Source organism: Henckelia pumila, chromosome 2 (genome assembly GCF_033568475.1).
Source record: "Henckelia pumila isolate YLH828 chromosome 2, ASM3356847v2, whole genome shotgun sequence".
Taxonomy (NCBI): Eukaryota; Viridiplantae; Streptophyta; class Magnoliopsida; order Lamiales; family Gesneriaceae; genus Henckelia; species Henckelia pumila.
In genome coordinates, this window is record NC_133121.1 from 183,361,009 (window position 1) to 183,378,251 (window position 17,243).

Below are 17,243 nucleotides of genomic sequence, written 5' to 3' on the forward strand. Positions count from 1 at the left end.
CTCATAGCCTAATTTTAAATTTTAAAAATTTGAAAGAAGATATATTATGAGGGGCAAAGATGATAAAAAAAAATTTGGTGTGTCATTAACTAACCAAAGCAGTTAGTATGTAGTGCTCAATCTTTATAATATTGTATAGATGTATAGATTGTATAGATATTCAATATTTACGCATACCGGAATAAAAAATTTGAAAAAAATAGCAAATAAATACGTTTATATATTTGAAAAAAATAATGTTTTTGCATTGGTTATATCAGGTTCATTTCAACCTATCTTTACAGGCATTATCCTCATGATAGATCTAAGGTAAGGGTCCTCATTTATCAATACATGTGGGGTCCACTAAAAAATAATTAACCCCACATTTATTGATAAATATACACCGTTAGATCTATGTAAGGCAATGTCTGTATATGTAGCAGCTAACTTACCGTTATATCATTACCATTAATTTCAGTTATGACTTTGACTTTTGTGTTTTATATATTTACTTCTCATCACTGCTTTCTAAAATATTAAATAAAATATAAAAAAAATTAAAATGTTAATCTTTTAACATGTTCTAAAAACAATTAAAATTTTTAATAGAATTTATTCATTTAGATGAATGCCAAAAAAAATTATATTTTGAAAAATATTTATCCCTTCTTTAAATTATTGATAAATAAAATATAATATTAATTTGTAAATAATATGTTTGGATTATAAAAAATGTGTTTAGAAGGAAGTGAATAAATATTTCTAAAACTTTCTCTAAAATACGGCTAAAAAACATCCATCCTTGACAGTGTTAGCTAGGAATGCTTAACAAATTGGTTTGGACCGGTTCGAAATCGGCTCCGATTTTGGGATTGGATTGGGCTCGTCATCGAATACGACTCGAAACTGGTAAATTTTAAGGGGTAAGTTGGCCCAATGGTTACAATTGTAGTCGTTGGCCCAACAGAACGACTTTTGAATACATGTTATTTTTATTGCATAGGGGCCAAATGGAAAATCCAACTTTTTTTAACCCATAAAATCAACTATAAATATGAGATGATTGTTCAATATTTTCACACAACAATCTTCTCTCGGCTCTACAATTTTATCACATTTCTACATTTATCTACAATCAATATTGTTTCTTCGCAATTTACTCCAATAAATAATTCGAATTTCTATGGCGTCATCTTCAAATCGTGATGGAGGTGGAGGTGGATACATTCTCGATTTTGATGAAGTCGAACCTGGCCACGAGGAGTAAGAACCCATGAAACTCCCCAAAAAATATGTCGGGACACCATCATCCGCCCGAAAAAGCCATACGATGTCAACGAGCACGATTAAATCCGAGCAAAACAAATCAAAGTTTGGGATCACTTCAATATTGATAAAGAAATGCACGAACAACTCTTTTGTCATATATAAAATTTACAAAGCCAAATATTCTTGTAAAACGGATGGTGGTTTCGGTGGTACCGGCACTTTAAAAAAATATTTAGTCAAAGTACATAAACTTGACCCTAATACTCTAAAACCATTTGGTAGGGAATCAACCCAACAACAAATTAATATGTCAAGTGGTAAAGCTTTCACAATTACAAAAGAAATTTCACGAAAATCCATTTTTAAATTTGTCGTGAAATATTGTCAACCTTTTATAATAGTTGAACAAGAAGGATTTGTTGGATTTATTAGTACTATTCAACTTGGTTTTCACAATATTTCTAGGTACACGCTTAAGAAATATTATTTTGATATGTATAAGAAACATAAAGAAAAACTAAAATCGCATCTTCAAATATTTATTGTAGATTTTGTTTGTCAATTGATATTTATGTTGAAAATATGTTATTATTAATATTATTATTTAAACTTGAATGTTGAATATTGAGTTGTAAAATGTTAAAAGTTAGTGTGTGATGATGTAGATGATGATATATTAATATTTGAACTAATCTTCAAATGAGATCTATAAATAGGTCTCTCCATTTGTGTAGAAAATCACAATTGAATTGAGAGAGCAAAATTTGTGAAGTGTAGAGTTTGATATATTTTGAGTTTTGGATTTTTTACTTTTTACCATAAATTTTTACTTTTTCACAACACGTTATCAGCACGATCGCTCGAAGGTTCTCTATAATTTCCGACGCTCCAAAATACAAGAAGAATGCAAAAATATTCAACAAGTAAGAATATTCATTTTTATTGTTTATATATTAATATATAATTTCATGTTATTATATAAAAGGTTGTCTATGACACCGACCTTATAATAACGTGATATGATATATATTTATTATGTATATATACTAACTATATTAATATATAATTTCATGTTATTATATAAAAGGATATTTATGACACCGACTTTATAATAACGTACGTGATATGATATTGTGTATTTATATACTAACTATATTTGTATAATTTCACAATATTATATAAAAGGATGTCTATGACACCGATCTTATAACAATGTGATATGATATACTATATCTGACCTTATACTAACTATATTTGTATAATTTCACAATATTATATAAAAGGATGTCTATGACGTCTATGACACCGATCTTATAATAATGTGATATGATATACTATACCTGACTTTATACTAACTATATTTGTATAATTTCACAATATTATATAAAAGAATTTCTACGACATTGACCTTATAATAATGTGATATGATATACATAATTATTTAATTATGATTATCATTATATACATCACATGATTATCACAAATTTTTATTCAACACATAATCATTTTTTTCATTACCCCCAACGGTCACAAACGATCATCAACGGCTAGTTCTTTGCCTATAAATATGATCACTCAAACTCATTTTCAATCACATCAAAATTCACTCTTTCTCTCAATTATTTCTCCTAGTTTTTTTCGAAGAAAAAGATGATGGCATTTTTAAGGCTATTTTTCATAACAATTATGATCATCATGCTCACGAGTCTTGTACTCACCGGCGATTATCTACCGCACACTTTTTATCTATTTTTAAACATACTTATACTCGTCGTTTATCCATTATTTTGTATTGTCGTATTAATGAAAATTAACTAATAAAATGCATTGTTATTTTTCTAGTACCACCATGTCAAATCTGGCAAATATTGAATTCGTTGCGCTCGATATCACTGGAAAGAATTATATGTCATGGACTCTCTATGTAGATATGCATCTTGAGTCATTGGGTATAAGTGATACCATCAAATAAATAATATATCATCCTCACAAGAAAAAGCAAAGTCTATGATTTTTTTACGTATACAACTTGATGAAGGATTGAAATGTGAGTACCTCACAGAAAAAAGACCCAATGATTTTATGGAAAGGGCTGAAAGAAAGATTTGAGCATGTAAGGGAAGTTATATTTTCGACCGCCCGTGATGAATGGAATACGTTGAGATTCCAAGACTTTAAAAAAGTCAGTATTACAATTCTGCGATGTATCGAATAGTCTCGCAATTGAAATTTTGTGGGAATATTGTTACTGAAATGGAAATGCTTGAAAAAATATTTTCCACTTTCCACACATCGAATATAACTCTACAACAACAGTATAGAGTGCGTGGATTTTTGAGATATTCTGAACTCATCGCATGTCTTCTTGTGGCGGAAAAGAACAACGAATTGTTAGTACGAAATCATCAATCCCGACTAGAGGTGCAAACGAACCGAATCGAGCCGAATAATGGTAAAATTTTAAGGTTCAAATTTGGCTCGATAAGAGTATATTCGAGTTCGAGCTCGATTCGAAGTTCGATAATTTCAAATATTTTGGCTCGTGCTCGGCTCGAAATAAAGTTTGAGTTCGAGTTCGAGTTCGAGTTCAGTTCGAAATATTCAAACCTATTCGTGAAATATTCGGATATTATGGTTCGAAAAGCTCGAAATGTATATATATTATTATATAATTATATTATATTAATTAAATATTAAGGCTCGCGAACTATTCACGAACTATCGAACAAAGTAATTTCGGCTCGAGCTCGGCTCGAAAAAAAGTTCGAACATGTTCGAATTCGGCTCGAGTTCGATAAGCACGAATACAAATCAAATATTTATCGAGCGGGCTCGTAAAGCTCACGAACAAGTTCGATTCATTTGCACCCCTAATCCCGACCCACTGGATCAACGACATTTCCAGAAGCAAATGTCGTAATTAAAAATGAAAACCAAAATCAAAGACATAGACAAGATTTTGGTCATGGACGAGGTCGAGGACGTGGGCGTGAACGTGAAAATGATCGCGGTCGTGGTCGCGGCCGTGGATAAGAAAATAATCTAGATAGTTATTTCAATAACTCGTCTCAAAAGAACGTCACAAACCACCCACCAAAAAGGCAGCATGAAAACACGAGTGAAAATGAAAATCACTCAAACAGATCTGAGAGTGTTTGTTATAGATGTGGCACTCCAGTCACATATTTGTCGAACCCCTGAGCACCTATGTAAGCTCTATAAAGAATCGACAAAGGAAAAAGGAAATGATACCAATTTTGTTGAAAACAGTAACCATTCAAGTGATTCAACTCATTTCGATGCTGCTGATTTTTCAAATGAATTCGAGGAAATTGATTAATATATTGGTGGGACTAGAATGTAGCATACTGTATTTTTCATATATTTTTGTATTATGAAATATGTTATATTTTTCATATAATGTCATTAATTTTCTTTATTGCATATTTTCTTTTGAAGTTCAAAATGGAAAACGGTATGAGCAAACCTAAACAAGGAAATAATCCCATGGAAGTTTGCATACCCGATAGTGGTACAACGCACACTATTCTCCGAGATAAAATATATTTCTTGGAATTAAAACCAACAAAAAAAATGGTGAATACAATATCAGGTCCTATAGACTTGATTGAAGGTTGTGGAAAAACACATTTTTTGTTACCTAATGACACAAAATTTTTGATAAATGATGTTTTATGTTCACCAGAATCAAAAAGAAATTTGTTGAGTTTTAATGACATATATTCTCATGGGTATGATACTGAGACGATAACTGATGGAAATCAGAAATATATGTGGCTTACCACATATAGATCAGAAAATAAATATGTGGTTGAAAAATTATCAATGCTCCCTACTGGATTGCATTATACACATATAAGACCAATCGAATCAAATATGATGGTTAATAGTTCTTCAATATTAATCAATTGACAAGATCGATTGGGACATCCTGGTTCAATAATGATGCGAAGAATTATTGAAAATACACATGGTCATCAATTGAAAGACCAGAAGATCTTTCAGAATAATAAGTTTCAATGTAAAGCATGTTCTCTTGGAAAACTAATTATAAGACCATCGCCAGCTAAAATTCAAACAAAATCACTCATATTTTTTGAACGTATTCAGGGTGATATTTGTGGGCCAATTCATCCACCATGTGGATCATTTCGATATTTTATGGTATTGATCGTTGCCTCTAGAAGATGGTCATATGTATGCTTATTATCAACTCAAAATGTGACATTTGCAAGATTAATGGCTCAAATAATAAAATTGCAGAATTAATTTCCTGATTATACAATCAAGAAAATAAGACTTGATAATGCTGAAGAATTTACTTCCCAAACTTTCAATTACTATTGTATGTCAATGGGAATTACTGTTGAACATCATGTTTCTCATGTTCATACACAGAATGGATTAACTGAATCATTGATTAAATGTCTACAACCGATTGCTAGACCAATGATTATGAGAACAAAACTCTCTATTTCTATATGGGGACATGAAATTTTACATGTTGTGGCATCAATTCGCATCAGACCAAGTGCATATCATAAATTCTTCCCATTGCATCTTGCATTTGGTAATGAACCAAATATTTCTCATCTGAGAATTTTTGGATGTATGGTGTATGTGCCTATTGCACCACCTCAACGATCAAAAATGGGTCCTCAAAAAAAATCGGTATTTATATCGGTTATGATAGCCCATCAATCATTCGATATCTAGAGCCTCAGACAGGCGATGTGTTTACAGCACGTTTTGCTGATTGTCATTTTAATGAAGAAATCTTCCCAATGTTAGGGAAAGAAAAGAAACAAATCGAAAAAGAAATCACATGGTATGTACCATCATTGTTACATTTAGATCCAAGAACCAAACAATGTGAGAAAGATGTATAGCAAATTGTGCACTTGCAAAAAATTGCAAATCAAATGCCAGATGCATTTGTAGAAACAAAAGGGGTAACAAAATCATATATATCTGTTGTAAATTCCCCTGCTCAAATTGAAATGCCAAAGAAACAAATTGAAGACATTCATGATGTCATAAAATGATTGAAGCGTGGAAGACCAGTCGGTTCCAAGGATAAAAATCCTCAAAAAAAAAATGCATAGAGAAACACGATGATCACAAAATAGAAAATGGTGTTCCAAAAAAAACACCTGACGATGAAAATGTTCTGTCAGAACCACAAACTGACGAGAATCGTGAAATCTCTATCAATTATATTAATACTGGAAAAATATGGAACCAAAAAGATATAGAAGATATTGATGAGATATTTTCTTATAATGTGGCTTGTGACATCATAAATGAAAATGAAGATCATGAACCAAAATCTTTTGGTGAATGTAAAACTCGGCATGATTGGGCAAAATGAAAAGATGTCATCCAGGTTGAATTGGATTCGCTAAATAAACGCAATGTTTTTGAACCTATAGTCCTCACACCTGAACGTGTAAAACCTTTTGGATACAAATAGGTTTTTATTCGAAAGCGAAATGAGAAAAATGAAATAGTCAGATATAAAGCTAAACTTATTGCACAATGTTTTTCTCAAAGACCTGGAATTGATTATGAGAAACATATTCTCCTGTTATGGATGCAATTACGTTTCGATATTTGATTAGTTTGTTAGTGTCTGAAAATTTGAAACTGTGTCTTATGGATGTTGTTACAGCTTACTTATACGGATCACTTGATAGTGATATATACATGAAAATCCCTGAAGGATTTAAATGCCTGAAGCACAAAGTTAAAAACCCAGAGAATTTTATTCTGTGAAATTGCAAAGATCATTATATGGGTTGAAGCAATCCGGCCGAATGTGGTATAATCGGTTAAGTGAGCACTTGATAAAAAAGGGATATGTAAATGATCCAATATGCCCTTGTGTTTTCAACAAGAAAACAACATCAGGATGTGTAATTATTGATGTATATGTTGATGATTTAAACATCATTGGAACGAATAAGAAAATCCAAGAAGTTATGATGTACTTGAAGGAAGAATTCGAAATGAAAGATCTTGGAAAAATCAAGTATTGTCTGGGCTTGCAAATCGAACAAAAAGAATGTGAAATTTTTGTTCATCAGGTAAATTATATAGAAAAGGTCCTTAAACGTTTTAATATGGATAAACCAAATCCAGTAAGTACTCCAATGGTTGTAAGATCATTAAACATATAAAAGGATCCATTTCGTCCATGTGAAAATGATGAAATTATTCTTGGTCCAGAAGTACCATATCTAAGTGCCATTGGTGCCCTGATGTATCTTGCAAATTGTAGTAGACCTGATATATCTTTTGCTGTAAATTTATTGGTAAGATTCAGCTCATATCCAACAAAGAGGCACTGGAACGGAATTAAACATATATTCCGTTATCTACGAGGAACGACAGATTTGAGACTTTTGTACTCAAAAGACACCAATCAAAGTATCATTGGTTATGCTGATGCTGAATATTTATCTGATTCACATAAGACAAGTTCCCAAACCGGATATGTATTTACTCGTGGAGGCACAACAATTTCTTGGCGTTCACAAAAACAAACACTCGTAACAACTTCATCAAATCACGCCGAGATTATTGCGCTACATGAAGCAAGTCGTGAATGTGTTTGGATAAAATCAAATGACACAACATATCCAAACTTCTGATGGATTATCAGTAGACAAGAAGCTTGTGACGCTGTATGAAGTTAATGCTGCATGTATTGCTCAAATGAAAGAAGGATACATCAAAAGTGACAGAACCAAACATATCCCCCCAAAGTTCTTTGCCTACACTCAAGAGCTTGAGAAGAATAATGATATTGATAACTGTTACATTCAACCAAGTGAGAACTCATCAGATCTCTTCACAAAGGCGCTTCCTACGACAATATTCAGAAAGCATATATATAACATTGGGATGCGCAATCTACGGAATATGTGAAGAATCACTCGGGTTAACATGAGGGGGAGTTTACGTGGCTGCACTCTTTTTTTCTTACTATGATTTTTATCCCACTGGATTTTTCCTAGTAAGGTTTTTAATGAGGCCGTATAAAACACGTAATAAAGACAGTCATCATATCACGATCATCATCACAAGGGGGAGTGTTGAAAATATGTTATTATTAATATTATTATTTAAAGTTGAATGTTGAATATTGAGTTGTAAAATGTTTAAAATTAGTGTGTGATGATGTAGATGATGATGTATTAATATTTGGACTAATCTCCAAATGAGATATATAAATAGGTCTCTCCATTTGTTTAAAAAATCACAATTGAATTGAGAGAGAAAAATTTGTGAAGTGTAGAGTTTGATATATTTTGAGTTTTGGAGTTTTTACTTTTTACCAAAAAATTTTACTTTTTCACAACAATTTGGACTAATTTGAAATATGAATTTTATCTTGTTGTTACATGTTATTGGATTTATGAACTTGGACTATGCAAAAAAAAATAATATTAGCGCTCGATCATTTAGAATCGACACACAATGCATACATTATTGCTAGATATGTTACAAATGTTGTTAAAATTTATGACATACAAAATAAACTAATGGCGATCGCATTAGATAATGTGAGATCACAATGCATACATTATTGCTAGATATGTTACAAATGTTGTTAAAATTTATGACATACAAAATAAACTAATGGCGATCGCATTAGATAATGTGAGATCCAATAATTTTGCAATTAGATACCTTAAATATTCATTAAAATTGATTTTAGATGGTAATTTACTTCATGTTATATGTGCACGCCATATTATCAACTTATGTGTTAAAGTGCATGTGATGAACATATGCCTACTGTAATAGAAAAATTCAAATTATTTGGGAAATTATTACATGAAAAAAGACATGAAAGTGATTGAAAAAAACTAGTCAAGTCAAACGAGATTAAATTTTAAAAATGTCATCTGCTTATTGAAACTCGATGGAATTCTTTATATCACTTGCTTCAAACTTTGTTACGTATTAAATATTTAGTTACTCCATATTACAATAATATTGTGGTAGAGTCTCAAATGTTGACTAATGAAAATTGGAATATTTTGAGCAATTGTGTTTCTTTGTTGGAAATTTTTTAAGAAGCATCTGAAAACTTTTCTAACATCAATTAACTACCTTACTTCAATCATGTTTCTACCTTTGATTTTCAATATGATTTATAAATTTTATTGAATATCGTGATGATGTTTTTATGCATAACTTTGTTAAAAATATGAAAGACGATTTTTTAAATATTGGGAGAATAACCCGATTGTGCATGACATAACAGTATTAGTTGATCCTAATCAAAGTCAAGGTGAGTTGGATATTTTTTTTTTTTTTGAATATTATGCTAAATTTTTTGAGAAGAATGTTGATGACCGGCTTAATCGGTATGATTAAAATCAAATGACAAGCGAACCATGTCAAATTATAGATAGTGAATAAAATTCGAATGTCAAACCCACAGGGACTGTATAATTATGACTACCAGAATATGATTATTCTACTTAATCTAGACTTAATCAAAAGGGCGATGAATTTTCAGATTTATAACTAAAGAATTAAATTGCAAATAAATTTCAACTCAACAAGAACGTAGCAGGAAATTTAGATTAAATTCAATATAGAAAAATTTGGATCAAGGACGCACGCAGGTACCAGACAAATTATATAACATGTATCTAATTCAGGATTCAGAATAAATCTTAGATTACGGTGAATTCTCCTAACTTGTTTAAAGGACTATTTCTAGAACAATTAAACCTATTCAAATGTTGACGGATTAATCTTTCATAATTCAAATCAACTTCAAACGCATTCAGATTTATGAGAACTCAGTTTGCACCTAAAAACCGCACAATGAAATCGGATACTATTTCTAGCCAATTTAAACTTGTGTTAATTATTAGAGCGATCAAAATCAATCCCTCCTCTGTCGACTTAGGATCGATTAACATGCAAGCAAACAGCTGATCAGGCTATTCACAAGACAAATTTATATCTAATAATCAATAACATAAAATAAATTCTAAGAAATCCCATATCAACATTCACGTTTCTACATAAACTTGTCTGACCCAATCACGTGGCCTTAATCGAAAAGAGAAAACTACTCACCTTGATTGTTTGCACCTCCTCATGCGCTATAGCGCTATTCCAAATCCCAACAGCGCATCAAACTAGTGCAATCGCGCATCATCATTCACCAACAGCGCAACATCATAAGCCATTCAACCTGCTCCGCGCGACGATTTTGAAAAATTCATATCTCGAGTTATAGCCATCGGATTGAGCTGAAATTTCGAAAAAAGCTTCAAAACATCTTGAACTTTATTTTGAACGGTGGAGATCAGATTTGGATCTTCTTAAATTAAAAATGATTTTTTTACCAAGCCTGCTCCGTAATTCATTCTTCAGAAATCCATTTTCCTACAAAATTAACCCGGAGAGTGAAATACACACACATGCACTAAAACACATAAAAACAAATAAAAATAATATGAATTCACACAAAAAGACATAAAAATATCACGAACTAATGCATACAAAATGCACTTATCAGTTGACGATCAAAAGAAGTCAATCATCCATTCTCTCCAAGATTGTTTGATTTGTATGCTAGTGAACAAGGTGAACTGAGTGCGAAACCAGAGGAGAGGCCGATGGAGAAAAAGAAAAAGTGGAGCACTCAACTTCTTTCAAATTTGAAACGACAAAAGTTCAAAGGAAAATCGGAAATAAAAATAAATTACAATGAGATCCAAATTTATCTAAGCCAATATATCAAGACTACAGAGAATTTCGATGTTCTAGATTGGTAGAAAGTAAATTCCTAACTTTATCCAATGTTATCAGCAAATGGAAGAGACGTCCTAACCGTTCAAAGCTCAAGTGTTGCTTCCGAATCAACATTTTCAGTATGTGACAGAATCATTGGTGAACAAATAACTAATTTAAAGCCAAAAACACTTAGCATGCTAACATGCCTCTAAGATTGGTTTGCAAGAGGAAAAAAAATTTTGAACCAACAAAGTATGATCACCATTGGTAATTAACTTAATAAAGTCATGTTAATGGTTCCAATAAAAAATCATGTTAAATAATAAATTTTGACAGAGTATTATATCATGCTAGATTAACATGCTTTAATCCCTATAATTTTTTTTTTAATGAAATACATGATCAGGTGGAGAATGATTAACAAAACATGGACATACACTTTCTCTTGCAATAAACCATTTAAAAATGCACTTTTCATATTCATTTAATTACATTTGAAATTTTTCAAAGACGCGTTTGCATAAAATATTCTGATTACTTTGAGTCTAGCTACTGGTTCAAAAGTCTCATCAAAGTCAATTCCCTTTTCTTGTTTGAATTATCGAGCAATAAGCCTAGCTTTGTTTCTAACCTTACTTCCACCTTCATTGAGTCTGCTTCTTACCAAACTGGGTGGATGATTCAAGAGGTGGCTATCTCCAAGTACCAAGTGTCTGCTCCCACCTCCGAATTATTTTATAAGTCCTCTCCCACCGAGCCTCCAGATTTTTGACCTCGCCTACGGGGTTGGCCTTCTTTAAGACTAGGTCCCTTGCCTGAAAGCCCTCGCCGCTTAACTCGTTGGTTATAGGACTGCATGACCCAACTTCGGTAAGCTTCCATTCGGACTGAGGCATGTCCTTTCCTTTCTTCAATTAGATCCAAATCTTGTGCTCGAGTATCTGAATTGGTCTCCTGGTAGGCTTCTACCCAAGCTGATGTCTGTCTGCGCACCAGTCTGTCATCTTTCTCCCTTGAAATTGTTGGGCTTTTAATACGAGGTCGGGTCCATTGTCATGCTAAGAGTATTTGGTCTCAAATCTTAGTAAACTCGATCGATTGTCATCTCCCATATATGCACCCATAAATACTTTGTTAAATTTCCAAACATCTCCTTATTCATTTGTTTCAAATTTAAACTTAAAAAAACTTTCAAATAAAATAAAAAAATTCTTAAATCTCAAAGAAATTAAATGAAAAAGTTAAGATTAAGCATGACAATGGACCCGAACTCGTATTAAACCTATCCCAGGGAGAATGGTTTATAAATTATACTCGAACAAGAAAGTCCACAAGCGGGTCCGAAGTGATTCCAAGATTTGATTAAACTCATCTCGAGCTTGTCCTGCCAAAATATACATATATGTATATATATTGTTAATGATATAATTATATTTTTTCTTATACTAAATAATTAATATATTATATATAATTTTAATTTATAAGATTTCTGGATTAAAACGATTATACTTTATTATGATATGTTTAATATGCAAATATGTCAATGTATACTTTTTTCTTATTATTAGTTAATGATTAAATATGCAAATATATCGATATATAATTTATTCATTATTAATTATTAATTGGTTATAATTTAAAAGTTTATAGATTTTAATTTGTGATATGGTTTTTTTCCTAAATATTATTAATATAATGTTGAAAAATAAATTTAAGAATTTGTTAATTTTTATTTTAAAAATATTTTATTAAATAAATCTAAAATTTTATAAATTTTGATGAGTCCATTACATCAAGTATGAGACAAAATCAGTCCGTTCGTTGCCATGCGTGGTTTAGATTTTAAAGTTCAACTTATGTGTTTGGACGTCTAAAAAATAGAATTTAAAATCGAATTTGGATTTGGATTTCAAATTAATGAAATTGAAATTTCATTTTGGTGCTTGGTAAAAATTTAAAATATAACTACGTGAATTGATGATATAAATATTTTAATAAATGATATTTTGTAAAATTTGCAAAGAAGACTTGAAATCTAGTAAGTAATATAATATAATTTTTTGGAAAAAAAATATTTTTAAAACCCAAATACTATGAAATCTCACAAGATCCGACCAATATGATAAGAATTTCATTCAATTAAATCGCATGAAATCCCATCAATCGTAAATCCCGTTTCGAAATCTCTTTTTAGTATTTATAATTCTAAATCCCAGAGCCCACCACATTTCAGTTAGGCCTGTTTACTGAGGCCCAAAGCCCATTCCCCCGGAACATCGTCACCTTATCCATTATCGGAACTTCTCTCGAGCACCTTCTTCCCTTCCAACTGCATCACAAAGAACCATCTCCTCTCTTTTATCTTCGTGAATCTGCGAAGAGCCAGCAAAAGATGCTATCCATGTCTGTTCCATCAAGTGTAAAAGCCACTCTAATCTGCCGGCCACCCATTGTTTCCAAGAATCCCACCTCGGCGCCATTGAAATCCTCGTTTTTTGTGAAGCCAAGAGCTATTTCTTTGCATTCTTTAGCGTATATCGACCTCAGAGCCAGCCCCTTTCGAGGATTCCGATGCCCACACGCTGCTGCGGCCGCCGCGGAGTTAGCTCCATCTGAAACAGTTGACGATGTTCTAGAGCCGGAACTCGGTCAAGAATCTAAGGTGAGCCATTTCCATTTTCAATAATTTCTTGGGGTTTTGTAAGTTTTTTTAATTTAATTTTCAACTCTTTATATGGGCATTTGATTGCATTTAGTTGAAGGAGAATGGTAAAATGAATGATTGAATTAGTTTTCATATTCCTGGAGTTGGCATGGTGTTTAGCTTGACATGATAAATTAGATTAAGGGGGGCAAAGTTTGAGTCTTTAAATTGAATTATGTTGGAATTCTTCTAATACATTTGGGTAGTTTCTTGTACATTAGCTTCTTATCTAGATAAAGTTATTGCCGCTGGTGTTAATTTATTAGTTTCATAATATACTGGTATTCATGTGCACGCGCATGTGTATCTTTAGAGTCAGTTTTTTCTTGATTCTTTATGGTCTGTCATCACTTCGAATGGAGCTAGTATGCTTTTTGTGTTATAGAACATGAGTAATACGGTGATTACCAAAATTGTCCCTGTGAGATGCTCGAGTTTGATATATGACTGTTTGTCTTTCTCTGGTTCATCACAACTCAATGGATTCTTGATTTTCCAGAAACGGGGAGAGGAGAAATCATTGGCGAAACCGAGACTCGTATTGAAATTCATTTGGATGGAAAAGAACATCGGGCTTGCCCTGAATCAAATTATACCTGGTCATGGAACTGTTCCTTTGAGTCCATACTTTTTTTGGCCTAGGAAAGATGCATGGGAAGAGCTACGAGCCACTCTGGAGAGTAAGCCCTGGATATCCCAGAAGAAAATGATCATACTTCTCAATCAGGCCACGGATGTTATCAATCTCTGGCAGCAGAGTGGTGGCAATCTATCTTAAATTCGTATTGTGCCGTAGCCGATTGCCATAGTTTTTGTATCAATTTTACGAAAATTTGTAACTAAGGTTCGGATCCGAGTTTCTTACTTTCATGTTCACTGTTTTGTTTAAGTTCTGCAACTTGAGCTCCTAGTTCGATATAATCGTGCATCTTGAGCGTAAAAACAGAGTGAGAGAGATGATACCAGATTACTAAAATAGAGATCTAATACTTGTATAAGCTTTGAACTGTGAATAATGTAATATTACATTGTAAATTGTAAAATACTCAGCTATGTCTCATCATCAGAGGTTAAAAAAAGACAATAAGCAGTCAATCCAACAAAGGGAACAAATCTAAGAAAATTTACTATTCCAACTTTATCTTCTTGAATATTCTGTAAGTTCTCACCTATCAGCCAAGGCTGAAAAATTGAATATAGGCAAATGTCCCAAATGAAGGCATAAGCAAGCCTCTCTGTCCCAAGATAATCGAGAACAAACTCCCATCTTTGTGCTAAATCACCAAAATTACCGTCTCTGCGACCATAAACTGCCCATAAAATGGAAACTGTACAAACAAGCCCACCTATAAGTCCCACAACTGGTGCACCATTTGTCATGATCAAACCTAGTTGAGAGTTCTTTATAGGAGTGTTGTTTCTGTCGACCTTGTTCAGACGGATAGCCATGTAAGGAAGCAAGAATGCTACATCGTAGAAAAACAACGAACTCAAAATCCAATCTCAAAAATCGTAGAAAAACAAGAACTGTAACGACTATCTTCACCATCATCACTTGAAAGCAAAATTGTTAATTTCAGAACATACTATTTGTGAGGAACATTTGGAATCCCCAAAGAACATCGAGCGATCCCTTATATCTGTCTCTATTCTTATCCGTGTATAACAGAGGGGCGAACATGAACGTCCACCCGATTACAAAGTTGAATAACCCTTCAGACATCTGGAAAACAAAAGCTATCAAGAATCTGAAATTACACAAAATAACCAAGCAGATTTGAGCTGCAAGCAGTAAAATTCACCGGATGAAGCACCGGTGCCTCGATAAGATGAATACCAACTACTCTGCCAAAAGTTCCAATCAACAAATGATCAAACACAATGTGATTGAGAAATAAATAGTAAAAGTTGAATCTTCAATATAATTTACTGAATTCATTGACCAAGATTTGTCTATTAATTCCAAAGCTCTTGATTTCTCTCCAAGTTATTGTATACTTTAGCAGTCCTACAGAGTAAAGCAGCACATTACCAGAGTTCAACAATGGCAGAATAAAGAAGAAATTGATACTGAGTCCTATGAGAGAACTGATTGTTTCTGAACTGATTGCCCAGATGGGATCCCCCTGCATTGCCCATAAGCCAATTGGGAACTCAAATAGTCCATTAAATTTGCATCAATATCCAATTTGTGGTACCCAGTTACTTACAGGAGCGTAGGGAAGTAAGAAGAGCCAAACAATATAAACACCCTCAGCAAACCAAAGGACAGCCTGCAGTATCTTCCGTACATTATCGTCCAATTCGGATACCGAACCGCCGCCGCCTCCGGTGGCTGCGGCCGCAGGGAAGAAGCTCCGGCGAATACCATTTGCCAGTCGATTAGAAGCAGTGGCGGCAATGGATGGAGTCAATCGATTCCTCTTGCTCGCGGAGACGATGATTTTTCTCTGTTCGGGAATCCGAAGTTGGGGTCTGAAACCGGAAATGTAGTAGCTATTCGACGGCTTGAACGAAGCGAAATTCACCCTGGGAATAGAATTGGTGCTCCATGGTATTAGAGTGGACGGTGGCATCTCCGTGGTCTCTCCGCCGGCAAGGGCGGCGATTTCGGTGAATTTCGCCGGAGGTAGTCCCCAGGTCACGGAAGATTTGATGGGTAGCTGAGTGGATGGCAACGTGGCATGCCGTTGGTTGTTCTCTCCTTAGTGCCAAATCCCATCCAACCACTGGTCCTCGTTCCGGCCGCGTAATTGCCCTTTCAAAAACAAAAATCCCATCAAATTTTTCGCTATAACAAAAAACTCAAACAACATTTTTATGGACCTCACACTCAATTCAAATATTTCAACTATCAATTCATTTTATATATTTATATACACATAATTTATATAAATAGTTTAATTTAATTAATAAAAAATAACATATTTTTTAGTAGTAAATGAAATAAATATAATTTTTATTGATATTTAATAAATGTATTTCATAAAAAATAAATATAATTTTTATTAATATAATATATATTTTAAAAAATAATATTATATATATATAACGGTAATATATTATATATATAAATTATTAAAAAATATTTTAAAAAAAAAGAAATGGGCAAAGGGCGCTCTGTGCAGTTAGAGCGCCCTTTGCTCTGACAATTGGGCCACATCACTAAAGAGCTGCCATTGGGGATGCCCTTAGGATTATCTACAATTTCAACTAAAGTTGGTGAATGCAAACGCGATTCAATGTTGAAGCAAAATTCATGAAAAGTGAATAGACTTTTGAAAAGGAAAAACCCGGTTCAGTCTCAATCAAATGTTTGACTTTTTTTTCAGTTTGGTCTCAAATATTTTGATGTTCCGAGTTTAATCCTAAACGTTTACAGATTTTGACCGAATTGGTTATTTCGTCAAATTAACTGTTAAACTTAAAGTTAGGCATGATATATGACCGAAAAAAAATCCAGTCAAGTTCTTGATTTTTGGATACTTTACCAGTTTAG

At 32.8% G+C, this 17,243-nt stretch overlaps 2 protein-coding genes across 2 annotated transcripts; one reads left to right on the plus strand and one right to left on the minus strand.

Annotated features, from left to right (window-relative positions):
* The first annotated feature begins 13,329 nt into the window (after positions 1–13,329).
* Positions 13,330–14,633, plus strand: LOC140883071 (small ribosomal subunit protein cS23-like). Its single transcript, XM_073289379.1, has 2 exons — positions 13,330–13,702; positions 14,244–14,633. Exons 1-2 carry the CDS (start codon positions 13,433–13,435, stop codon positions 14,520–14,522), a joined length of 549 nt encoding a protein of 182 aa, XP_073145480.1. The 5' UTR covers positions 13,330–13,432; the 3' UTR covers positions 14,523–14,633.
* Positions 14,634–14,711: 78 nt separating this feature from the next.
* On the minus strand, positions 14,712–16,446 carry LOC140880073 (uncharacterized). The gene is made up of 5 exons (XM_073284167.1): positions 15,955–16,446; positions 15,777–15,870; positions 15,547–15,584; positions 15,332–15,467; positions 14,712–15,210 (listed from the first exon to the last, which is right to left on the minus strand). The coding sequence occupies exons 1-5, from the start codon at positions 16,318–16,320 to the stop codon at positions 14,795–14,797; spliced, it is 1,050 nt and encodes a 349-aa protein (XP_073140268.1). The 5' UTR covers positions 16,321–16,446; the 3' UTR covers positions 14,712–14,794.
* Positions 16,447–17,243: the final 797 nt, after the last annotated feature.

Excerpts from the sequence above, each read along its gene's own strand:
- LOC140883071 (XM_073289379.1), top strand. The coding sequence starts at position 13,433 with ATGCTATCCATGTCTGTTCCATCAAGTGTAAAAGCCACTCTAATCTGC. Across the intron at positions 13,703-14,243 it reads AACTCGGTCAAGAATCTAAG|AAACGGGGAGAGGAGAAATC; the intron begins GTGAGCCATTTC and ends TTGATTTTCCAG.
- LOC140880073 (XM_073284167.1), bottom strand. The coding sequence starts at position 16,320 with ATGCCACCGTCCACTCTAATACCATGGAGCACCAATTCTATTCCCAGG. Across the intron at positions 15,468-15,546 it reads AGGCACCGGTGCTTCATCCG|ATGTCTGAAGGGTTATTCAA; the intron begins GTGAATTTTACT and ends TTTGTTTTCCAG. Across the intron at positions 15,211-15,331 it reads CCAAATGTTCCTCACAAATA|CATTCTTGCTTCCTTACATG; the intron begins GTATGTTCTGAA and ends TCTACGATGTAG.